Source organism: Tenrec ecaudatus, chromosome 18 (assembly GCF_050624435.1).
Source record: "Tenrec ecaudatus isolate mTenEca1 chromosome 18, mTenEca1.hap1, whole genome shotgun sequence".
NCBI lineage: Eukaryota > Metazoa > Chordata > Mammalia > Afrosoricida > Tenrecidae > Tenrec > Tenrec ecaudatus.
Genome location: NC_134547.1, coordinates 36,224,087 through 36,251,011, shown reverse-complemented (window position 1 = coordinate 36,251,011; position 26,925 = coordinate 36,224,087). Strand labels below are relative to the sequence as shown.

The window sequence follows — 26,925 nt, the reverse complement described above, 5'->3', positions numbered from 1 at the left end:
TGACCATGTCTTAGGGTCATGGACTCTTAAGACTTGAGTGACCAAATTTTTTTTTTTATAAATTATCAAGGGTTCATGAGGTAGAGAGGGTGGAGGAGGGGGAAATGAGCTGATCTCAAGGGCTCAAGTAGAATGAAAATGTTTTGAAAATGATGATGGCAACATATACAAATGTGCTTGATACAAGGGATGGGTGTGTGGATTGTGAGAAGAGCTGTAAGAGCCCCCAATAAAATGATTTTTTTAAAAAAAGATGAGTGATCAGATGATGCCTGACTTCTCTGAAAAGGCCCCTGGCTAAAGAAGAAAAATATGGACCAAAATTAGGAATTATAAAAATAACTAGGATTATAACTCAAGAGGTTGGTGGAACCCCTGAGAGTTTGATCCTCAGTCACTCTAGATCTGGAAATAAACTCAATTTTCAGCCATGCAATAGACAGGTCTGCATAGGGAACCTACATAAAACGAGTGAGGTATACACACTTTAGAATAATTAACCATTGGAGATGAAAAGGACAAAGTTAGAAGGATTAGTGAAGGAGAAAGAATGGAACCATGAACCATTGGGAGGAAGTGGGGTAAGTGATGCTCACCATGGTGGTTGTAATGCAGAAGAGGAGACAAACTATGAATTATTACATGGAAAATTGAGCTGTAACCCTCACCCAGTGCACCAGAAAAGTACATTGGAAAAATAAATATTTAAAAAAGAATTAGTGCTTTATTTTGAATTTAAAGTATATGGTATCTTTGGATTTGGGAACTTCTTATTTTAGTAAAAGGGAACCAGTGGCACATAGCTTGGTACTAAGGACAGAACAAAGCATCACAGGACTGCTCTGTATAAAGTAATTCCACTGTTGGGCAGAAATTGAGTTTTGCCTTAATAACTCAGTCTGGTTGTAATGCAACCTGTTTATAGAGTTGAAATTTTTTAAATTTCAATTTCAGGGAAGTTATGTTCATCAAGATACTGAATTAAGAATGATTAATCATCAGAATTGACATCACAAAATTGTATCATTAAGAATTTGTATTTAAAATTGCTCTGCAGATTTATTCTGTTTTTTGTATGTCACTTTTCTTTCCACTTGAGCCCTTGGTATCAGCTTCCTCAGAACCCTTGATAATTTATAAATTATTATTTTTTCATGTCTTACACTATCTGATTTCTCCCTTCACCCACTTCTCTGATTCCATTCTCCAGGGAGGGGGTTATATGTAGATCACTGTGATTGGTTCCCCATTCTACTCCACCTCTGTTACCCTCCTGGTAGCTCTACTCTCATTATTGGTCCTGAGGGGTTTAATCTGTCCTGGATTCCCAGTGTGTCCAGGAGCTTTATTTTTTAACACAATTCACCACACGTGTGTAATGTGCCAGTTTCATGAATATATATTATATACAAAAATTGGTTATTATACACCTTGCATAGTTCATCTTGTCATCATTTTCCTGCTGCTCTTTTGATTCCAGTTTGTAGATTTCTTAGTTGCCTGGTTTGCCTGGCTTTGTACTTTCTTGCTTATGTGCTAGGAATTATAAATGTGAAAACTCACAGGTAGTTATGCATGTATTTCAAGAGGAAAGATAGCATGAAAATAGAAACTTAACTAGTTTTGTATTATATGCATAATGTTCATAGGAATGATAGTCCTTGGAAATAGTGTCCTCTAATAAGATAAATTGTTGTGAAATACCTAATATTACCACAAGTTTTCTTTATGATCATAAATACTTTGTTTTTAAAAATTGCTCCAATACTCAATTCTAGTAACTGAGATCCAGGGTAAAGATGTGAAGAGTTTGGAAAATAAATTGTTCCTCTAGAACATGAGATCTTCAGTACCGACAGCAGCAACAAAATATGGAGCAAATTCGAGTTTGAGAAAAGACAGATGTTGAGAGGCAAAGGTCAGCAAAGATACAAGCAAGTAAAAATGAGGAAATCAAAAAGATTTTAAAATGTCAGCAACTGAATTGCAAGAATTATATCTTCTTATATTGGGCCACTGTATAGTTTAGACACCATATGTGTAAGGCTGAGTTTTCTAGAGAAAAACCAGTGACACTTGTGGTGTGTATGTGTGTGTACGTGTGTGCATGCATGTGTATATATGAAAAAACTTTATATCAAGAAAGCACCCCAGCCCAGTCGAGCTTAAGTCCATGGGTCTGATGCTAGCCAGAACTCCCTTCAAAGTCATGGAGCCGATGCTGCTAAGGCAAGCAGATGAAGGGGGAAGCTGGGAGATCACAGGCCAGTGCGTGCAGTTATGTTGATCGAAGGTCCACAGGAACATGGCACCTCCCAGGAATGGCCTGCCAACCGGTGATCTCTGGAGCCAGAAGCAGAATCCAAGCAAGCAGCAAGGCAAAGAGCCAACACAGTGTCTTTCTCAATATAAAAGGCCACACCTCTAAGGAGGCATCATCTGGCTGTTACTTGATAGATTAGAGTCTACCCGTTACTTTCACATGGGATTGTCATAGGACCTAACCATCACACCATGCAACCTATAGAATCAGAAGTCTGAATTAGAATTAGAAGTCTGAAACACAGATGTGATAACGTATCCCTTTAGTTTAAAAACCTGCATTGACTTCTCAAAAGTCCATACTTTTTACATGGGGTTCAAGCCCTTTAACCATCAGATCTTATCCTACCTATTATAAATACACATCACCATTCCTTGCTGCATGCTAAGCAATACTGTATCACTCAGCCCCCACCTACCAAAGTTTAGTGCTTATACTTCCTGTTTTCGTTTAAGTTGATTCTTTCCTCCTCCTTCGGAAGTCCTGTAAGGCTGAACCAGAATATACTAAAGATTTTCCCATCCTGTTGCTCTCACCTTCCTACATATTGAATGGCTTCCTTCTTTGTGTTTACATCATGCCTTCTGTGTACTTCCTGTTAAACTCCTTGTTACCTTGTGTTATAGATATGTTAAATGTAGTAGTTTGTCCTAAAATCTATTGTTTATTTATCAGAAGACTTAACACATACAAATATTGTCTTCTTCTCTTCATAGTAATATTAGGTAGGATGTAAGTGGTCTTAGTATATCATTCATTTTTACAAATAAACAGAACCAAATAGGCCACGTAAACATTACAAAACTGAAACTCAGCCTGAGATCCAGCTACCTCCTAAAGTCTGTGCTTTAGCCATTGTACTATATTTCATAAAAATTCTGTTTGTCACTGCTTAGGATTTACATTAATTAGATTGTGCCTGCTGTCTAGTAGGTATTCTAGGTTGTTGTAGAACTTTGGGGGAGGCAGCTAGTGTGGTTACACTGAAAGTTCCTGTGTACCATTCATAAAATGTTTAAAGGACTCTTAAGCACATACAAAACAATTCAATATGTTGATTGGATTTCTGAAATGTTCATTAATAACAGCTTGAGGAAAAGTTTCAGTTTATACATATGACTAGTTTTTGTAACAGAGCACAACATAATACTACATTTTAAATTATTTCTAGGAGACTTTTTGCCCCTTCTGCCGTTATTAACATCCTCACAATGCAGATACTCTAATTGAACTTTCATTTGCATAATACAATACTAACCATAATCTATGTAACTTCTTTTAAGATGGAGTTCAGTAAATATTGGAATAAAGTTTGTTGCCCCCAAAAGAAAAAAAAGTTTAAAAATCTTATCAAACATTGAAAGATGCTTGAAATGTCATATCATTAGTACTTGCATAAATTACCATACCCAAAATCAGTATGTCCTTTGTATAGAGTTGTCCTACCTGGCAAAAAGCAAGTCATAAGATTTATCATTAAAAAAATCATGAGAATGGGCAGTGTGGCTGCTGCTGTCACCGGGCTAATTTGGTGGGGCCCCCGTGCATTTCAAGGTCGTTATTGGCCACCACAGGGTTGTTACAGCAGCCCCGTGGCCTCTGGGCCGCAGTGCGGGTCACCCAGGTTCTCCAGCCACCATGTCCATCTTCACCCCTAGCAACCCGATCCTCCCGGCCATGGTGTGCATGACGTGCACCGGGAACACTTCAAAATCTCCTGCTAGAAAAACAAGATCTTTGTAGAAAGACCTGGACGAAGTTCTGCAGACCCACTCGGTGTTTGCTAATGTCCCGAAAGATCAGGTGGCCAAGAAGGAAAATCCATCAGTGCCTTTGGGACCGACAACCAGACAGATCTGTAAAAGATTTTTATGAAAGGCGAGGTTCAGATGTCTGACAGAGAGGCACACACAGCTGGAGCAGGTGTTTCAGGACATTGAGATGATTGATGATCATAGCCAACAAATGTGTGAGCCCTACACTGTTATACTTATCCAGAGGGCCCCAAAGGACGTCCACTATTCTTTCAAAGTCAACGAGAGTACCTGGAGGGCTTCAAGCAGTTGAAGGAGCCCAGGAGGATCAAGTGTGCCCACATGAGGCTGTACTTCCTCCTCCTTGTGGGGGAGGGGAAGAAGCTGAAAGAGAAGCTCAAGCCCTTGCTCAAGGTCATAGAGAGGGAAGACTAAGGTCAGCAGTTAGAAATGGTGTGTCTGATTAGAAACAGATGAGCGACTCAAAAAGGAGTCAAGGGCAAAGGGCTCTGGAAGTGCTTCACCTGAAAGATGTGGAAGAAGGAGACAAGAAGCTGGAGTGAGGGATGTCCTGCTGCGTAGCTGTAAAACAGGAACGTGTGTTCTTTTCCGACATGACAACTCTTGTATTTCTGCAAAAGCCTCGCTCAGATGATTCGACGAGCTCGAGCTCCGTTTGTGTGTCAAAACATGCACCCAGGAAGACTCCCCCTCCAGAAGTGTAAGATTGTGAGGGTAATTCTGTTGTGATTAGAGGTGGGGCCAAGGTGAAAGGCCGACTCCAGTCTGCTGTTTGCTGTCTCAATCTTTGAGACTCTCCCAGGTGGAAGCTTTCTGAGGCAGCTGCTCTGGGTATGTGGAGAAGGAAAAGGGTGCAGGTTCTGTAAGGGTTCTATTGAAGGGGTAGTTTTGTGGGGGGGCGGGGGACACAATGGGTGGAGAAGGAAAGCTATACTGTCTCCGTATTGCATGGTGATGTGTATATAGAGGTGACTGCCCATAGAGGTGACTGCCCATAGAGGTGACTGTCTGTAGAGGTGACCATCTGTCGTGAGGCCTAATGTGCAACGTGAACATCTGCAATGTAGACCCATGAGGACTATGTGCAGGCTCCAGCCTTCTCATTGACCACGATGCCATACCCTTGGTGGTTCTCGGTAAAAGTCATGCATTCTGATTTTGAAAATAAAGCTGAAACAGTAGTCAATAAAGCCATCATATTGTGCTAAAAAAGGCATGAGAATGACTGCTGTTAAGAAATTTGGGGTTCATCTTCTTTGTCATCAGATTTTCCTTATAAATTTCATAGAGCATACAGCTTTTGACTCTGCTTTCTGTTTCTCTAGTGTCGCTGATAACAGTGCTTGCAGTGGAGGGGATCGCTGTGGCCCAGAAGACCCAAGGTAAAGCACTTGCGCCGAGTCTATGACACGGCTAGGACAATGACGGACGTGGCTTGCTTGAAGGAAAGGCAGCTTTCAAAAATAATCTCTTTGGTGTGTTCCGTGGCCCAAGGCTTTCTGTCAGTAGAGCTGCTTCAATGGCACTGTATTCAACTGTAGTTAATCAGTTGTCAAGAGAAAGTCTTGCTAGGATTTTATGTCAGCATTTAGGATACTTTCTACATAACCTTTTCCCGTATAATTTTCATCAAAATTATACATATGAGAACAAAAAATTTCTAAAATTTAATTTGAAAATATTAAGTTCCCCAATCTACCCTAATCCATTTCCTTCTCCGTAGAGATAACTACCGTTTTAGTTGAGTCTTTTAGTCTTTCCCTTCATGTCTCATGCTAAATGGGTACTTTATGATTATTTCAGTTTTATGCATTTGACAATGACTTTTAGCGGAAGATGAGAATTTAGCTCTCTCCTACCTTCCACTGACAGCTACATACAAGTGTGCCTCTACTTTCCCTCTGTCCCACCCTTCTGAGTGTTTTATACACACAGATACACACATACCTACACCAACTAAAACCAAACTTCTTCCCAGTCAATTTGATGCATAGAGACCCACTATAGGGTTCCACGACTGTAAATATTTACGGCAGTAAGCTCATCTGTTAAGCACCTGGTATGTTTGAGCCACTAACCTTGTGGTTAGCATCCCAACACCTAATCCACCGTACCACCTGGGTTCTTTGTGATTTATTTTTATAGAGATTGTTGCCATTGAGTTGACTTCAAATTCTATATAATTAGTATGTAGGATGTATGTTAAATCAAAGAAATAATCTCAGGAAGAGAGTATTAGAAATAAAATTCTAAACAGATTTTTAAACCATGTTTTTGAAAAACTTACATAGTTTTACTTCAGAGATACTTCTGCATGTACTATCATTTTTGTTGTCACTAAGATGATTAAATGATACTTTTATATTGTTTTGTGTTCTGTGTGGCAAATTTATCTGTAGCTGCAAGATCTTCCGATCCTTTCCCTCACTTCTGTTGTGTTGAATATTTGTGCTAAATTTGTCAAAGGTTCTTGTAAAAATGCCTCTCTAATGTAGAATGGTCAATTGTGTGGGATAGTGGTTGACAAAATAGAATGGTATTCTCTTTGGCTGTCAATAATGCTTTAAATGCTGTTTTTCTCTAAGATGGACAGAATATTGGAATTAAACACATCCCTGCAACACAATGTGGCATTTGGGTTCGAACTAGCAACGGAGGTCATTTTGCTTCCCCAAATTACCCTGACGCATATCCACCAAACAAGGAGTGCATCTACATTTTGGAAGGTATTTGACAAGTTTCTATTTTTTGTTTTTGAATTTTTACTTCATTGTTAAATTTCATATGTCCATAAAATGTTCTAGTTAAGCAAAAAGCAAACAAACAAACCCAAACTCACTGTTTGAGTCGATGTCAACTCATAGCCACCCTATAGAACAGGGTAGAACCTGCCCTGTAAGTTTCTGAGATTGTAACTTTTTATAGGAGTAGAAAGCCTCATTGTTCTCCTGTGGAGCTGCTGGTGGTTTTGAACTGCCAACTTTGTGGTTAGCAGCCAAATGTGTAACTACTACTCCATCCGAGTTCTTGAGCAAGCAAAATTTAAATAGTGTTTGAATTATACTCTGTGCCTTTTATAGTTTCAACTCATAGCAATCCAATCTACATTATAATGAAAACACCTTTCTCACAGTTGTCATGTGTGAGCCCTGTGTTGCAGCCAGGTTGTCTGTCCATCTCATTGAAGTCTTTCCTTTTTCTCTGATGAACCAGAAAATAGTTGAAAGTTTATAGGAATTAAAAATTTTTTAAACATTGAATTGGCATGAATCTGATTCAGGTGGAACCCTTTGTTGAGTATAACAAACGACAAAGGGAAAGATTACCATAGTTTTATGAAGGGTAGTATTACCATTAATGTAAAAAGTAACATTTTGACTTGTATAATAACAATGACCATTATTCTCATGTAGTAGTAAAAGAACAAAGGTTTTTAATTTTGTCTTGTTTTTCTCCTCTGTCAGTATATTTATGTTATTTTTTGTATTCTTCTGATTTGCACTATTTTTTAGCTGCTCCGCGACAAAGAATAGAGCTGGCCTTCGATGAGCATTATTACATAGAACCATCGTTTGAGTGTCGGTTTGATCACTTGGAAGTTCGAGATGGGCCATTTGGTTTCTCTCCACTTATAGATCGGTACTGTGGTGTGAAAAACCCTCCATTAATTAGATCAACAGGGAGATTCATGTGGATTAAGTTTAGTTCTGATGAAGAACTAGAAGGACTGGGATTTCGAGCAAAATATTCGTTTATTCCAGGTAAAGAATAAATTGCCTTTTCAGTTGGTTAGGCACTTAACACCATCATGTTAGACTCCCAACATTCGAAAACAGAATTTAGTTAACCTAACCAAACCTAATCCAATGAATGCTTTAAAGAAATTAGCACGCAAAAGGGAAATCCGTCTCTGAACAAGCAAAAAGTTTAGCATCTCACACATGGGACTTCATCTTTTTACTTAGATTTCTTTGTCTTAACATGTATCCACAAAGCCAATAAACATCAAGGTAAATACATCATAGGGAATCATCCAGCAAATTGTCTTCTATTTATAATCCTTACCAAAAATGGTTTGGGCTGATTGTCTCATCAGATTGTTTGGTATTAACTACACTTTTGCATAAGTAATCAGCAGAAAATATTACAAAGGATATAGGTCTGTACTTTGAAGCAACAAGTCTCAATTTTTAAATCCTTCCCTGCCACCTAATAACCATAAGTCAAACTATTAGCATCAGGGGAATACCGTGAGGCTGCAGTACCAACCATAAATTTGTTGGCTTGAAGCAACAGAAAGACTTCTCACAGGTCTGGAGGCCAGATGCCTAAAAGTCACCTCGACCTTGCTCCCTCCAGGGACTCCAGGAGGAATCTGTTACTTCTTTCAACTTTTGGTGGCTACCCTGCAGTTGGGCCTATGGCTCCATCACTGTACCTCTCTTTCCACTGTAATGACACTTCTTGGTGTGTTTCTCATTTCTCGTTTCTTAATCACATTTTTGCCGTGGCAATGTTTACCATGTAAGGTAATTGCCATAGGCTTCAGGAATTAGGACCTAGACATACTGTTTTTTGGGGGGTGGGGTACTCCATTCGGCCATTTACCTACCCTGGGACATGTGAGAACACTTTAAAACGCTAAAAGTACGAATATGTATTTTTCCCTGAAGGAAAGCACGAGTTATTTTCTCTGTCCCCAAATAACTTAGAAAGAGAAGGAGGTAAAAAATAACTTTGTTAACAATTATATGACCTTTTAGCTTGTATTTATTTTTGACACAAGAAATTTTTTTTAATATTTTGATTGGGGGCTCATACAATGTATCACATTCATACATGCATCCATTGAGTCAAGCACATTTGTACATTTGTTGCCATCTTCATTTTCAAAACATTTTTCTACTTGAGCCCTTGGTATCAGCTCCTCATTTTCCCCTCCTTTTTCCACCCACCCTCCCTCCCTCCCTCATGAACCCTTGATAATTTATAAATTATTATTTTTTCATACCTTACACTGTCTGATGTCTCCCATCACCCACTGTTCTGTTGTCCATCCCTCTGGGAGGGGGTTATAGACATCATTGTGATCCGTTCCCCTTTTCCCCCTCTTACTTTCTCCTTAACCTCCTGGTATTGCTACTTTCAATATTGGTCCTGAGGAGTTGTTTCCAGCTCTTATCTGTACCATGTACATGCTCTCATCTAGCTGGATTTGTAAGGTAGAATTGGGGTCATGATCGTGGTAAGGAGGAAGCATTAAAAAACAGGCTGGTGTGCTTTTTCCATGTGGGCTTTGTTGCTTCTCAGCTAGATGACCACTTGTGTATCTTCAACCCTTTAAGACCACAGGCACTATATCTTTTAATAGCCGGGCACCATCAACTTGCTTCACCACATTTGCTTATGCACCCATTTTGTCTTCAGCAATTATTGACACAAAAAGTTAATTAAAAAAAATTCAAACACATAATGAAATAAATTCATTATAATCCTGCCTGTCCATATACCATATATACTTGAGTATAAGTCCAGCAGAATATCAGCCGAGGCACCATATTTTACCACAAAAACTGCATTAAAAATGTGCTGAAAAACTTTGCTTATAATGAGTATATATACTAAATAAAATATGTTGGCATTTTGGTCCATACTATTTTTTCAAATGTTTTTCTATATGCTTTTTGTTTGATTTACAAAATTCTGGTCACAGTATACAAAGAATTTTACTATGTGTTTTTAATACCTGAACACCATAAGAAGAAAGATTTCCTTTACAGTAAACACATTATGGAAATTTTAAGAAGTTGTTTCAATGGCAAAAAGGCAATATTTTCAAAAGATGAAACTTGCCTTTGGAATATTAGCTTAATGTAGAATATGTCTCAGCGCCTGTTCTTTTTTAACTTAATAAAGTAAATCCAACCTTGGTAAAAGTGAAGAACTAAGATACTTAAGCTCTTTTGTAGAGAAATTATTAGACATAGGCATCTGTATTACTCATTGACGTTACCGGGATCAGCCCATTTACTTTCTGGAAGTAACAATTCTTTTGTCACCTGTAGCTTAGAGAATTTCACATAAAAATGATTATTTTATATGACTGCTATTATTTACTAGCAGAATTTATAAGCTTGATTGTAAGTAAAATTAGATAAGCCATAATTTCGCTTAGACTAACAATACACTGTATATTTATTTTTGACAGGTTTGTCTGTTTTAAGTTATTTGGGTAAAGGTTTGAGATCTTGACCCATATTATAAAAGCAATATAGCAGAGTTGTAAAATTTACAAAGTATTGGTGTCAAGAGAATAGGAATCTAATCTTGTCTTTGCCATCTGATGTAAAAAAAATTACTGATCTCTCAGTTTCCTCATCTATGAAACAGGATTGTTACATAATCCTCTGGGAATTACTGCCTTAAACATAAAAATGGTCCCTGATCTTGCTTTTTTCATGTCTGTTTTTTTCCTTTCAAGTAAATTAAACTTATTTTAAATAAAAATTTTAAAGATATGATTCATGCATATACTTTTGTGTCTTTAACACTAAAATAGCAATTACTTCAAGTGATTGATTTAGTTACTAGAAGTCAAATACATGAGCAGATTAACCAAGTCAGTTATTTTGATAGAAACTCTTGGCTTTCACCCTTCTGTGAATCCCTACACCAGATAGACAGTCCTGTGATTCACCTGTCAGCTTTCCTTAACACCATAAGAAACAAACAAACTCCACAACTCACTAGACAAGAACATCTGCTGCTACTGTTAAGCAGTGGGTTGGTGTGACTTTTCAAGTGACATAAAATATTAATTAGTGACAATCAAAAGCTTAAACATTGATCCCATAAATGACCTGAACATAGTTATAAATAACCAGCCTACATTTTATATCACCAAAATCGGCTTTCTCGTGCTTTGCTCCTGAACGGGGGATCAGGTACCGCTTGAGACATTAAGTCTGGAGGTAACTAAAGATTCTCGGTGCCAGTGATGCTTCTCTTTTCTCTTCCAGACCCCGACTTCACTTACCTTGGAGGTATTTTAAATCCCATCCCAGGTTTAGTATATTACCTCTTTTTTCTCAACGTGTTTTTGATTATTCTTATTTTCCTTGCAACGTCGTTCATTTATTCTTTCCAGATTGCCAGTTTGAGCTCTCAGGAGCTGATGGGATAGTGCGCTCTAGTCAGGTGGAGCAAGAAGAAAGAACAAAACCTGGCCAAGCAGTTGATTGCATATGGACAATTAAAGCTACGCCCAAAGCCAAGGTAGTGCTATGTATGAGTAATTTCAGAGCTGAATATAGAGAGATGTGATTTTATAATGTAATGATTTGATTTATGTAAATATTGATTATATAAGGTGATATCACAAGTAAGATTCTATTTTAGTCATTGAACTACAGTTTTAGCACTATTAAATTACAGACATTTCAGGAGTATCACCCGTATATTAAGTTGGTTTATTTTTTAACTTGTAAAATCTTCTTGCGGGGCGGAAATCTGGCCAAAAGAGTTTAAAATGCCTTGCCAAAGGTCTGTGTAACTGAACGCAAACTTAACTGAATAAACATAAAAAGTCTGGTTTCTTACCATGTTCTCTGTTAATCATGTATTGCTTTTACTAGAAAATACTACAGAGAAGAATGTTTCAAAGTTTCACTTTTGGATTGAAATTAATCCCTAACTCTGTGTGTGTGTGTGTGTGTGTGTGTGTGTGTGTGTGTGTGTGTGTGTGTGTGTGTAAAAGAGAAGAGGTAGTTTAAGGGTGATATTAGCAAATTATAAAAATCAGATTTGAGGAACCAATTACAAGGATCTACATATAACCTCCTCTCTGGAGGTCGGTCAACAGAAAAGTGGGTGAAGGGAGACGTTGGACAGTGTAAGACATGACAAAGTAACAATGACTTGTAATTTATCAAGGGTTTGTGAGGGAGGGGTAATGAAGGAGGGGAAAAATGAGGAGCTGATGCCAGCAGCTCGAGTAGAAAGCAGATGTTTTGAGAATGATGGCAACAAATCTGCAAATGTGCTTGACACAATGGATGTATATATGGATTGTGATAACCGTATAAGCCCCAATAAAATGATTAAAAAGGAAAAAGTAAGATCCCTTTTTAAGATTTACTTGGGGAAAAAAAGATTTATGATTAGAGTAAAATGATGAATTATATCAGCCCCTGTCAGATTTTAATTAATGGTTACCCCAGAAGTGTTGGAGTATATCTCTGCTCCTTCAAACTCAAAACCTCACTGCAATTACTAAGTCAATTCTGACTCTTAGTGATCCTTTGGACAAAGTAGAACTTCCACTATGGTTTCTGAGACTAAAGATCTTTACAGGAGTAGAAAGCCCATCATTTTTCTCCTGCAGAGTGGCTGGTTGCTTTGAACTTGCTGGCCTTGTGATTGGCAGCCCAAGGTGTAACCTCCTGTGCTAACAGGACTCCTCTGTGCTACACAGGCCTTTCAGTGTGATTTTTCAGAAGTAGGTTGTCAGGTGTGTCTTCTGAGGCACCTCTGTATGGTCATGAACATCTAGAAACATTAGATAAAATATAACAAAATAACCTTTTTAAAGCATTGTAAGTTCCAAAGACAGAGGGTAATTCTTTTTTTACTTTTTGGTTTTTAAAAAATCATTTTATTGGGGGCTCATACAATTCTTTTCACCATACATACATACATCAATTGTGTAAAGCACATTTGTGCATTTGTTACCATCATCATTCTCAAAACATTTGCTTTCTACTTGATCCCTCATTTCAGCTCCTCATTTTCCCCCTCCTTCCCTGTTTCCCCCTCCCTCATGAGCCCTTGATAATTTATAAATTATTATTATTTTGTCATATCTTACACTGTCGATTGTCTCCCTTTTCTACCCCACCTTCCCTCCACCCTCCAGGCATCACGACTCTCCTGAAGGGATCATCTGTCCTGGATTCCCTGTGTTTCCAGTTCCTATCTGTACCAATGTACATCCTCTGGTCTAGCCAGATTTGTAAGGTAGAATTGGGATCATGATAGTCTGGGAGAGGAAGCATTTAAGAACTAGAGGAAAATTGTATGTTTCATCGTTAATACCATGTACCCTGACAGGCTCGTCTCTTCCCCACAATCCTTCAGTAAGGTGGTGTCCAGTTGCCTACAGATGGGCTTTGGATCTCCACTCTGCACTCACCCACATTTAAAATGATATGATATTTTGTTCTTTGATGCCTTCAAGCCTTTAAGACCCCAAACGCTATATCTTTTGGTAGCCAGGCACCATCAGCTTTCTTCACCACATTTGCTTATGCACACCTTTGTCTTCAGTGATCATATTGGGAAGGTGGGCACCCACTGATGTTATTTTTTGTTCTTTGATGTCTGATACCTGGTCCCTTCTACACCTTGTGCTCACACAGGCTGGTGTGCTTCTTCCATGTGGTCTTTAATGCTTCTGAGCTTAATGGCTGCTTGTTTACCTGCAAGCCTTTAAGACCCCAGACACTATATCTTTTGATAGCCGGACATCATCAGCTTTCTTCACCATATTTGCATATGCACACATTTGTCTTCAGTGATCCTGTTGGGTAGGTGTGCATCATGGAATGCCAATTTAATAGAACAAAGTGTTTTTGCATTGAGTATGTATTTGAGTGTAGGCTCAATGTCCATCTGCTTCCTTAATACTAAACCTATAAATATATGCACATAGATCTATTTCTCCACCTATTTCCTGTATAAATATACTTACATATGTACATGACTGTATTTAGACCTCTATAAATACCCTTTGTCTCCTAGTTCACAATTTCCCCTATTTCCTTTTACTTTCCCCTTGTCCCACTATCATGTTCAGCCTTCCTTTGGGTTTCAGCAGTTTCTCAAAGTTACATTGACCATGCTGAATCCCTGCCAGGCCTCTCATATCCTCCTTGTCAGTAATTTTGGATCACTTGTTGCTCCTTTTCCCTGGGTTGGTCAATACCACCTCCTTATCCCTGCCTCTCCGAAAGAGGGAAATTTTTATGGAGTAGAAATGTAGAGAGGGGTAACACCTAGAAATCAAAGTCACTAATCTACCAGGAAAATAGACTTTTAATTTTTTGTTTTAAGATAACATCACAATTTATAAAATATTTGATAGCTTCCAGGGAAAAATTAAGAAATGTTCAATTATAGGGGTAAGTTTTATGTACCTCTCTTAGTAATTAACAACTCAATTTGAAAATATAATTGCTTATGAAATACTGCAAATCAAGATTTGTGATGTAGCTAAAGTATGAAGAGAAAATTTATGAACATAAAGTTTTCCTTCAGAATAAAAACAAATTGAACATGAATGAACTAAAATTACACTTAAGAAATTAAAAGAATGGAAATAAATACAAAGAAAGTAAAATGATATGAATAAAAGCAGAATTGATGAAATTTATGCTAAGATATGAAAAAATTAAAACCAAAATTGGCTTGCTCTTACCAATTAACAATTGTTTGGCAAGACTGAGCTAGGAGGAGAAAACCTCATATACAGCATTAGACGTATAGAAACCTCATGACATCAACTAGAGCAGAAATGAAAATCTATCATAAGAAAACCAAGTATAAAGTAAACTTTATAATTCAAAGAGAAAAGTAATTAGAATATTTTCATTGATAAAAGGGCTTGGGGAACAATACCAGAAAAAATATCTAGATTTAAATAGTTATGAGAAGGCAAAGGAGCCTCTGGATTTAAGAAAAGACAAGTTGAAATGTTAAGAGTTTCAATGGCAACTTCATCCACATATCGTACAATGCAGCAGTTAAGTCATATCAAGGAGAGTTGTATGAGCATTACCACAATCTGTTTTAGAACATTATCTTCTTAGTACTCATTGTTACTAATGTAGTTTTTTTTTTAATTTTGGTCAAAAATAAAATGTTCTCCAATTCTACGTGTATAATTCAGTGTTATTGATCACACTCTTCATGTGCAACCATTATTGTTGCAATCCATCGTTGTACAATTGCTGCCCTCATCATATTGAATACATTTTCTTTTCTTGAACTCCTTGAGATCAGCCCCATTTATCCTCCCTCCTCCACACTACCACCCTCCTCAACCCTCAGTATATTATATATTAATATTATAATTTTGTATTCATTTACACCTTCCCATGTATCCATTCTCCTTAAATTCTGATGTTCATTCCCTTCAAATGGAGTGAGACAGTCATTATAGCTCTTTCCCTTCCCCACCTTTTCCCCCTTTCACCCCATATCCTCAGCAAGTCAAGACTCCCCTTACTATTTCTGAGGGGATAATCTATCTTGAATTTTATGCACTGGAAGATCTTGGTTGTACCCATATACATACTAGCAGGACTAGCAAGATTAGTTAGGTAAAACTAAGGCCATAATAGTGAGAGGAGGAAATGTTGGAATTCTGGACTTGGGCAACACTGGGTTGGGATGTTTTTTGATGCGCACTTAAGCTTTATATTAAAACTCTCTCATGTACATGAGTTTCTGTGGATTTGTTTCTTTAAAGTACCCAGACTAACACACTCACTGATACACCGATTCTTCATTTCTTCTAGTCTGTTCATGTGGTCTCATCTTATTCTTTGACTCTGTTGCCTCGTCCCTTAACTCTTGTATTTCCCTTGGTATGTGGACTGTATCTTCTCTATTGTTTCCTCCTTTTTTTATTGATTCTCTCTTAACCTGTATGACTCTAAGCAGCATTCTAAAGATTTATTTCTGTGGTGGGTCTACTTCTGCTTCTTCTATGAGAGTCGTTAGGTCCAGGTCATCCTCTGACATTACATTTTGTTTCTGTTGCTTTCTTGTTGAGGTTGTTAATGCAGTTTGCTCCCTGCCTGTCATTTTGGAGGAGCGCAGCACCATTTTCCCAGGTGTCAAGGACTTTTCTCTGGAGGCTATTTAGAGACCCGATTGGGTGGCCCTTTCAAGCAGCATGGACACGGAGGTTGCAGGCGGTTAGGGTGGTGTTGTGCAGGTTTATTGCTTGCAAAGCCACAGAGGTGTGGGTTTTGGCGATGGCTGGAAGCTGTGGAAGGTGGGCTGGGGTCAACAGTGGCATGCAATGTGCTGGGCCAGCGGGATGACCATGGGGCTGGGCCAAACAGGCAGATCTGAAGGGCCAGCAGTGGTGTAGTGGCATGTGGCCTGTGTAGCTGGGGTACAGCAAGGCCAGTGAGGACTGTTGGGAGAGTCACTTATCCAGAGCAAGCCAGCAGGGGGGCCATGGGTGGGCAGGGCCAAGGTTCCGCCATGATGGCATTAGCCATGGACTAATGGCAGCTGGGTTCCTGCTGTGTTGGTATGTGCCACAAGTAGATGATGGAGGGGGTATCTTGCTGTGGCTGACAGCTGTAGGCAGATGCGGGCTAGCTCTGGTTTCAGTGTCATGAGTCATGGGTATACAGTGAGCAAGCTCTGGCCGCAGTGACTGGAGGCATAGGTGAATGGCAGATGTGTTCTGGACCTGAAAGGTAAGCACCGTGGGCGGGTGGCAGGTGGATTCTGACCATGTCTGAAAGATCCTCAGGTCGGTGGAGGGTGGGCTCCAGTTGTGGCTGGGGGAGCCGCAATTGGATGGTGAAAGGGGCCCAGCTGTGGTGGAAGGCACCTCGGATAGGCAGGTGACGGGTGAGCTCTGGTTGCAGCCACGTGAGTCACAATCAGATGGTAAGGGGGTACCTGGCTGTAGTGGGAGGACCCATGGGCAGGGGGCACGTGGCATCCAATCATAGTAGCAAAAGCAGTGTTTGGATAGTGTGGAGGGATCTGGCCAAGGTAGGGAGCATCATGGGAAGGCTGTAGGCAGCCTTCAGCTTCAGTGCCAGAGGCTGTGGATTGTTGGCAGGTGGTGTGTGGCCGTGGCATGAATTGCAACAGTGTGTGTAGCACAGGCTCAGGTTTCCCTGGCACCAGGCCACAGATCACTGGTGCTGTGCCGTGAGAATAGGTGTGTGTGGTGGGGGGCAGAGGACAATGCCGTGGCCGGAGACTAGCTTCAGGCTGTTGCAAGTCTTAATTATATGTTCCCATTACCCCATTCAGCCTCTCAGTCCCCAATCTAAACAGCCCCCTCCAAGCTCCCAGCGACCCTCTTACCTTGTTGCCATCTTGATGAAAGTCCTATTGTTAGCCCTCTTCCAATTGTTCCACCATCATTAAAATGAACTCAATATCCCCGAAGGAAAAACTTCCTTCTTCACCCATGTTAACCATTTTTCAACTCTGTGTGTCTTTTTTTAAAGTAGTTTTCTTGATAAAAATTGAAATACTGTGCAGTTCCATAGTTACATTCTTTTTTAAAAGTTGTATATATATCATCACAATCAGTTACAGTGTTCCCTCCCTCCTCCTGCATTCATTGTTTGTTCCTCAGTTCATCCCTGCCCTCCTACAAGCCATTGCATAAGTTATTGACTCTATGCACCCACTCGTTCTGTGCTTCGTAAACTGGGGAGTATAATAAAAACAATTAAAAAAACTAAAGATAAAAATAAAGAGTAGGAAAAAAAGACCACCAACATTTAGAAAAAACAAACACCCAAATCTCTGTCTCATAATAAAACTGTTCAAATCCCTTGCCTCCTGGCCAGCAGGGATCTGACTAGATAGTCTGCAGCTGGATTTTAGGCTCCTAATGCCCTCCCTAGCCTTTTACAAATTGGTGTTCACAATTTAAGCTCTGGTAACTCTTCATTATGTTTTGATTTTGCTGTCATCTTTGGGTCACATAGGCTTGTATGGGTCTTCAATGTAGACTTAGTTGAGGTCTCATTTAGATAGCTCCTTGTTTGAATACAAACTTTTAAAGACCCCAGACTTTATCCCAGTTGATAACAATGCTCCATCTACTTTCTTTACCACACTTTGCTGTACCAGCACCTTTATTGTCTGTGAGCTCTTCATGAAGGTAAATATCAATCTGTGTTATAAACCATATGGACTGGGGCCAAAATTATGGCAGAGCCCAGAATCAATCTAATTGTCCACACGTGGTGAATGAATCTTGTTTACTTTAGTAGTCAGATGCAGGGGTACCCCTCCCCCAAATCCATATTCAACCCCTCCAAGTTATGTATTTAAAATTTTAATAAAGCACCCTATCACTTTGAAAGACTTCTATGACACAGTCTGGGAATTGCACCTGATCTGACCCCACCACACTGAGGCAAAACACTTAAGGGCGTGGAACAGAACAGCAAGGGGAACAGAGCAATGAGGTCCCCAAGGAATACCAAAAATAGACTTTGGGGCCAGGGCTTGGTGCTCCATCAGACTTGACTGGAAAACACTCCTAAAGGCCAACAAACAGTCTTTTAACTAATGACAAGCTTTTCTTTCTTGTGTTTTGTTTTTTTATCATTGGCTCATTGTTATTGTTTTATTTTCCTTTGTTGCTTGGTTTTTTTCTCTGTCTTGTTTTTGTGCATGTTACTATCACCGCAGGCCTGTCTAAATAAGATAGGTTGGATGAACAATCTGGAGGAGAAAACAATGGGACCGACAGTTCTGGGGGGACAAGGGAGAGGGGGAAGTGCGGGGAAAGGAAGGGATGTTAACAAACTCAGGGACAAGGGAACAACAAGTGATCCAAATCGGTGGTGAGGAGGGTGTAGGAGGCCTGGTAGGGCGTGATCAAGGGCAATGTAACCGAGAGAAGTTCCTGAAACCCAAATGAAGGCAGAGCATGATAGTGGGACAAGAGGAAATAGAGGAAAGAGCTAGGAGGCAAAGGGCATTTATAGAGGTCTAAATAAAGGCATGTACATATGCAAGTATATGAGGATGGGGGAATATATCTATGTGCATGTATGTATAGATTTAGTATTAAGGTAGCAGATGGACATTGGGCCTCCACTTGAGTACTCCGTCAATGCAAGAATACTTTGTTCTATTAAGCTGACATTTCATGATGCTCACCTACCTGACACAATCGCTGAAGACAAAGCGGGTGGGGTGCATAGCAAATGTGAACAAAGCTGATGGTGCCTGGCTATCAAAAGATATAGCATCTGGAGTCTTAAAGGCTTGAAGGTAAACAAGCTGCCATCTAGCACAGAAGCAACAAAACCCACATGTAAGAAGCACACCAGCATGCGTGATCACGTGGTGCTGAAGGGATCAGGTATCAGGCATCAAAGAACAAAAACCATATCATTGTGTGCGCACCTCCCCGATATGATCACTGAAGACAAATGGGTGCATAAGCAAATGTGAAGAAAGCTGAAGATGCTGGCTATCAAAAGATATAGCATCTTGAGTCTTAAAGGCTTGAAGATAAACAAGCGGCCATCTAGTTCAGAAGCATCAAAGCCTACATGGAAGAAGCACACCAGTCTGTGTGATCACAAGGTGTTGAAGGGATCAGGTATCAGACATCATCAGAACAAAAAAATCATATCATTGTGAATAAGGGGGAGTGCGGAGTGGAGACACAAAGCCCATCTGTAGGCAATTGGACACCCCTTTATGGAAGGATCTCGGGGAGGAGACGAGCCATTCAGGGTGTAATATAGCAACAATGAAACATATAACTTTCTAGTTCCTAAATGCTTCCCCTCCTGCCCCCGCCCACTATCATGATCCCAATTCTACCTTACACATCTGGCTAGACCAGATTATGTACATTGATGTACACTGGTACAGATAGGAACTGGAAATCCAGGGAATCCAGGGCTATTATCTCTTCAGAACCAGTGGGGATGCCAGGAGAGTGGAGGGAGGGTGGGGTGGAAAGGGTACAGATTACAAGGATCAATATATATGGGGGATGGACAACAGGAAAGTGGGTGAAGGGAGATGTCAGTTTAAGATATCATTTATAAATTATCAAGGGTTCATGACAGAGTGGGAATTGGGAGCTGATGCCAGGGACTTAAGTGGAGAGCAAATTTTTTGAGGATGATGAGGGCAATGAATGTACAAATGTCCTTTACGCAATTGATGTATGTATGGATTGCCATAAGAGTTGTATGAGTCCCGAATAAAATGATTTTTTTTAAAAAGATTCTCCATTACATTTGATACATTTGTCAAATCTGCAATTCCAGTCTTGGAAACAGTTTTCAAACTCATTTGTTTACATGGCTGACTACACTTCCCTCATTTTTTCTTTACCTCTCCTACATTATCAAATCATCATTCTTTCATGTCCCTGTGTAATCGAGGAAACAAAAAGAGGTTGCATGGAGCAAGGTCAGGTGAGTAAGATACGTGGGGCAAGAGAAGCATGCTGTTTTTTGCCCCAAACTGGTGCATTGTCATGGCAAAAACAGCCCTCAATCTGCCGCTAATCAGGCTTTTTTGGTCACATGCTGTTACACAATCTTTTCAGAACGTCTAAATAGAAAGCTTAATCGACAGTTTGACCTAGACTTTAAGTCTCCATTTTCATTTGGGAAGTTGACACATGTCCAGAATGATGTTTGTCATCAACCAACATTTCACCTCTTTTGAAACGAGAGAACTACTCATACATTTGAGTTTTTTCCATAGCGCTGTCTTTGAAACCTGTGTTCACTATCACAAGTTTCTGTGGCATTTTTCCCGAACAGGAAACACATTTTAATATTCACATGCTGTTCCTTTAAATCAGCCAACACAAAAATGAGGTTCAAGTGAAACTGCTTTTATGAAAAAATTCACTGTGACCAGAGAGAACCTGCCCAGCCAATTCCATTGGGTGCACTCATTCAGGGCAAGTTGCTTGGTGCTCACCTAGAGGGGAAAATGTATGAAACCCCGCTTGCCCAGGGAAATTCTAGGGTGGGGTTTTTTGGTACCCCTTCATATTTTGACCAAAAAAATAATAAGACAAAAAACCCCAGTTACCACCAACAAACAAAAACAAATCAATACCTCCCCACCCCCGTTCAAAAAACATAGAGAAACATTGTCAATCATCCCCCTGGGGTATAAAGTAGTTGCATTGAAAATATCAATAATTTATCCAATGTCAGAATTTAAGGTGCTGTTTATATGAGTTTATACATATACAGTTCAACTTCAAGCGGCAATCCATGAGTTGTTGCTTGGTACAGATTTCTTAATCAGTTGCGCTCTGTTTAATTGAGCTTGGGGGTTGGTTCTAGTGGAAATATTCATTTAACATTTCTAACAAGGGCAGATTCTTGACTATGAGACTAATACCTGCCTTACTAACTCTAGGAGCATTGAGCTACTAAATATTTGGTGTTTCATTGGACACTCACTAAGCCATGGGTCCAATCCAAGGGTCAACGACAGCCATTTCCACGGTCTTGGTGTGGCAATCCTTTGCTTCTTCCCCCTTCAGGGAATTTCAGTCTTAAGTTCAAAGGCTACAGGTAGTTTTGAGGTAGGGCCCAGTTTGTTCAGTTGGGCTTTGATGTTCAGTCCTTCTGGTGTGGTCGTTGGGGGATGCTATGTTGGACCAGCATCTAAGGTCTTCATAGTACTTGATCCATGACATGGTTCACTGAGGGTTCGGTACAAACATTCTAGAGTCTACCTAGGAACAAAGTACCAGGTTTATTCTCCCCTTACGTTCCTTGCAATTGTTTAACATTCCTTCCCAATGCAAGATTGCTCCTCCCCATTACCCACCATACTCACCAACAGAAAGTTCAGTGCCTCCACTGAAAGTTAGATGTTCCTCTCTCCTGGTCTTAACTTGATTTTCCAGTAAGGCTCTCCTCTCATTCCTATGGAGGGTCTGTTGATTTGTTGTATGGCATCAAGTGGATGGTCTCCCCTTTTCCCCTTCTTGAAGGAATGATCCCAGCCAATGGGAGGTTTCCTCTTTTGAGGTGGTTCTTATGAAATGCAATGAAAAGGAATGATGATGTATGGTTCATTGCCAATAGGAAGACTTTCTATCCCTTTGGGAATTGGTCTTTAAGATTTGTTTAATTGGTGGCTCTCCTTACAGTAGTGGACTCAGAATATTTGTTCTTTTGTGATTGTTCCTTATTTTTCCACTGTTGATCTGCTTCCAGTTTCTTGCTGTTGTGAATTGTGCTGCTGTAAACATGGTAGAACATGTATCCTCTTTTGTCTCTTTCTTTGGGGTATATGCCTAATCGTAAATGTATAGGATTTCAATTCCTAGTTGCACTCTATGGTTTTCTGACAATTCGAAATTGGCACACTAGTATATGATGTTATGAAGTTTTAAATTTTTTTGGTGTGACAATATGATAATAGTATTGTGGAGGCCCTGTATGTGTTTAATTTTTAGAGGAATTTTTAGAAACATACATGGACATATTATCCCTAAAGTGATATTTACAATGTACTTCTTAATATGTGATGGGCAGGCTGAAGGACAAAAATGAAACATGACAGGCTATGAATAATCATTGAAGTTTATTTTATTATTTTGTCTACGTTTGCACATTTTGAATTTTTCCATAATGACAATGTTGTTTTAGACTATAAAAGAATAGTATTAGTATTTATGTGCTAGCAAATTTATAAAAAGACAATGTACAATTTTCTGAAGAGAGTGTGTGTGTGTGTGTGTGTGTGTGTGTGTGTGTAAAAAGAGCAGTGGATTATGTGTTGGTCTGCTAAACACAAAGTCAGTAGTTCAAATCCACTGGTTGCTCTTCTAGAGAGAGAAGAGGTTTTCTGCTCTGTCCTATCGGGTTGCTATTAGTCAACAATCAACTCTGTTGCACCGGGAAATGAATGCAAATGACAATGTATTTATCATAAAGTGGTTTTAAAATATATCATTTCATTGGGGCTCATACAACTCTTATCACAATCCATACATACATCAATTGAGTAAAGCACCCTTATACATTTGTTGCCCTCGTCATTCTCAAAATTCGCCTTCCACTTGGGCTCCTGGAATCAGCTCATTTTCCTTTTTTTCTCTCCCCTTTCTTCCCTGCTTATGAACCCTTAATAATCTATAAATTATTATTTTATCTTACCTTACGCATAAAATATTTTTAAGCAGTGGTTAAAGTATTTACCTGCTTGAACCCACCAGAAAGATGAGGTTGTCTGCTCTTGTAAATATTTAGCCTCAGAAACCCTCAAGGGCAGTTCTGCTCTGACCTTTTAGGGTCTCTGCATCAGAATCAATTTAATGACAGTGAATAAGTGTATGCAATCTGCTGCCATGGATTCTGATGCACGGCAACCTTATGTGCTATGCGGTGTATAGGGGTTCCGAGGCTGTGCATCTTTATGAGAGTAAATGTTACATGGTGTCAAGTTAGGGTCTAACCTATAGCAACCCTCGGTACACCAGAATTAGCAATACTCGGCCCTGTGCCATGCTCAAATTGTTATGGTTATAGCTCATTGTTGTGTCAATCCATCTCTTTGACAGTCTTATTGTTTCATTGATTTCTACTTTACCAAGCATGATGGCCTTTTCCAGGGATGGGTCTCTTGGTAATATTTCCAAAGTATTTGAGATGAAGTCTCACCATTCTCGATTCTGTGAATTATTTTAGGTGTACTTTTAAGACAGATTTGTTTGTTATTCTGGAAGTCCATGATACTTTTGATATTCTTTGCCAACACTTTAATTCAAATGCTTTCGCTTTTTCTTCTTTATTCAGTGTTCAACTCTACCATGAATGTGAGGCCATTGAAAATACCATGGTGTTGGTCAGAAGCGCCTTAGTCTTCAAAGTGACATCTTTGCTCTTTAATACTTTAGCCTCCCTGGCGCTAACCCCGAGACACACTCGGGATTACACTGCAGAGAAGTCCCTTAACGGCTCCCTGGTCCAGCGGTGTTCTCTGCATGCAGTGTCGCCGCAAGGAGGTTAGGGGTGGGCAGAGAACTGGGCAGGAAATTCAGAACTGCAAGTCTAAAAGAGACCTACACACACAAACAGTGATACAGTGTAACCTATGAGGATTACATTGTATCAAAGGAAATCACCTCAGATTTGTCCCTAGATCAGTCTCCAGTGCCTTGCCTGCCCTTTTACTGTCATTTGGAAAATGTTTTGCCTGGAAATGTTTTGTCCTGAGCATCAAAAAGTGTCACTTTAACACAAAAGGAGTTTTAGACCAGATAAATGACAGTGACTTAGAATTACTCACAGAATTGAGCGATAGCGGTTCATGGGGAAATTCATCATCCAACACTGACACCGATCAGTTAAGTGAGGATTCCGCACCTGAGCTCATCAATGTGCGAACTTGGTGCTTTATTGTCTGCGGTACAGATCAGGCAGCTCCCCCAAGATTCCTGTCTACTGGAGCACCTGCTATGAAAGTAGACGTTGACCACAACCCTTTGGCTTACCTACAATTATTTCTGACCGATGAGATCATTGAAAAAATTGTTACAGAGACAACCAGTACAAAGAACAACAATCCGCTACATTGCTTCATAAATTTTCAAGAAGCAGAAAGTGGCAACCAGTAACCAAAGAAGACATTTGGAAATTTCTGGGTCTAATAATACTTCAGGGAGTGGTGGGGAAACCCCTGCGGAAATGGTATATTGGACCACCAATAAGTTACTTGCAACTCCATTTTTTGGCACCGTCATGTCAGAATACAGATTTCCCTGATTATGTAATTTTTTCACAATGAAGAATTTGGTTACAAAATTACTGACAAAATTAGACCACCAGGCAGGTTAAAGAGGTCTTTTGCAATAGATATACTCAATGCGATATGTTGTTTAAATTTTGACAGCTGATTCCATAAGCATTGATTGTGGATCTAAGCAGAATTAAATCCTTGACAATTTTAATCTTTTTTCCATTTATCATGATGTCTGTTTGATCCAGTGGTGAGGATTTGGGGTTTCTTCACATTGAGTTATAATGCACAGTCTTCATCAGCAAGTTCTTCATGTCCTTGCTTTCAACAAGCAGAGTTGCATCATGTGCAGATTGCAGGTTGTTAATAAGCTTCCCTCCGATCTTGATACTGAGTAGCTCTTCCTAAAGTCCAATTTCTGAAGATTATATGCTCTGCATACATATTGAGTAAGTATGATACCACACTTGATTGTTCTATTTATAATAACCAGTGATTAATTTGTTTTGGTTATTTGCTTTGTAATGGGGATAAATATGGATCTTTTCAGTATGGGTCAAATAGCTGTCTTCCAGATTTCTGGGCATGGACTATGGACAGGTGAGTGTTTCTACTGCTTCATCAGCTTGTTGAAGCATTTCAAGTGATAGCCAGTTGATTTGTTGATTACTCTTATAAGTATTGTACTCCTTTGAAGGGTGTTGATTGTGGATCCAAGTAAAATAATATGCTTTTGGTCATTTTGATCTTTTATGTTTATCACCATTATTGTCTATTGGTCCACTTGTGGGTTTTTGTTTATGTTTTAGTGTAATCCAGACTGAATGCTATAGTTCATGATCTTCATCATTAAGCATTTCAAGTCCTCTTCACTTTTAACAAGCAAAGTTACTTTATTTGCTTTTCAGAAATGGCTAATGAGCCTTCTAACCTGATGCCAACTTTTTCTTTAAGTCTTCTGTCCTAATCAGTCATATTAATTTTGACTTATTTGATTCAAATCCTAGTAAGAAATTTTGTAGAATTTGGTTGGTGTCGGGTTGGCTCCAACTCATAGCAATCCTGCATAAAATAGAACAAAACACTGCCCAGTCCTGAACCATCCCCATAGCTCCTGTCCAGGGTCTTCCTCTTTTTCACTATCCTTCTACTTCATTAAGCATGATATCCTTTTCCAGGGCCTGGTGTCTTCTGATAACATGATCAAAGTGCATGTAAACTTGACTAGCTAATTCTAAAATTCACATTAGAAGAACAAAGGGTAAATAAAAACATTATAATTTTAGATAAAAACAAAGTAAAAGAACTTGATCTTAAATAGAAATTTGTGGTAATTGGGCAGCACAAAGTTGTCCCTAGAATATACGAACTAATAAGACTGAATAAGTACAGAATTACACAAAAGAAGTTTAATGTATAACAAATAGCATTTACGGTCAAGATGAGAGACTAGATAATTTGTGCTATAACAGTTTATTGTAAATATTAGATAGCTATAGTAGACCTGCCTGTTTGTTGTTTTGATATTGACTTGTTTCTTGTTTTGATATTGGAAGATGTACAACTGATATTTCAAATACCAGCAAGGTCAGCTGTGGTGGACAAGTTTCAGAGACCTTCCAGATTAAGTAGAGACTATAAAAAAAGGTATAGGCAGTCCACCTCTACAGGATTAGCCATTAAAAACTTTATAAACAGCAGTGGAACATTGTCTGACATAGTACCAGAATATGATAGGACAATGTATGTCTACAATGAAAACCAGTTAATATAACTATATTCAAATTTATGCACCTGCCACTAAAGCTGGGTATGAAGACATTGAAGGATTCTGCCAAGTTCTTCAGTTTGAAATTGATCAATCATGTAATCAAGATGCATTATAATTACTGGTGATTGGAATATGAGATTTGGAAACAGGAAGTATCAGTAGTTGGAAAATACAGCCTTGGTGATGAAAAGGAAGGTAGAATTTCATGACGGGGTTTTCAAGGCTAGAGAATGTGAGCACCCCACACATTATCTTGAAATTCATCCGCATAGATTGAAATCTCAATCAAAACTCAGCTATGCTTTTGTAAATATCATCAAATTGATTCTAGAAGTTAATGAGCCCCAAAGTAGAGGAAATATATTTTGAAAAAAAGAGTTAAGACTCATTTCGTTTCTTGAAATATCTGATTTCAAGGCCTAAAGTAATGCTGTAGAAATGAAAACATTGTGGTATAGATGAAAGGACACATACAAAGTATCTGAAGAGAATAAAGTATCCAGAAAGAGATGCCTACTCATTTGTATAACTTA

At 39.2% G+C, this 26,925-nt stretch overlaps 1 protein-coding gene and 1 pseudogene across 2 annotated transcripts in view; both read left to right on the top strand.

Moving 5' to 3' along the window:
- Positions 1 to 26,925, top strand: part of NETO2 (neuropilin and tolloid like 2) — an 85,636-nt gene that overhangs the window by 10,250 nt on the left and 48,461 nt on the right. The window contains exons 2-6 of one of the 2 annotated variants that reach the window (XM_075537355.1): positions 5,424 to 5,480; positions 6,684 to 6,824; positions 7,611 to 7,859; positions 11,118 to 11,141; positions 11,246 to 11,373. In XM_075537355.1, coding sequence (XP_075393470.1) covers positions 5,424 to 5,480; positions 6,684 to 6,824; positions 7,611 to 7,859; positions 11,118 to 11,141; positions 11,246 to 11,373 — 599 coding nt within the window. Of the gene's footprint in view, positions 1 to 5,423; positions 5,481 to 6,683; positions 6,825 to 7,610; positions 7,860 to 11,117; positions 11,163 to 11,245; positions 11,374 to 26,925 lie in introns of both variants that reach the window. The other variant, XM_075537354.1, reaches the window with a different exon arrangement.
- Positions 510 to 4,960, top strand: LOC142432523 (ribosome maturation protein SBDS-like; annotated as a pseudogene).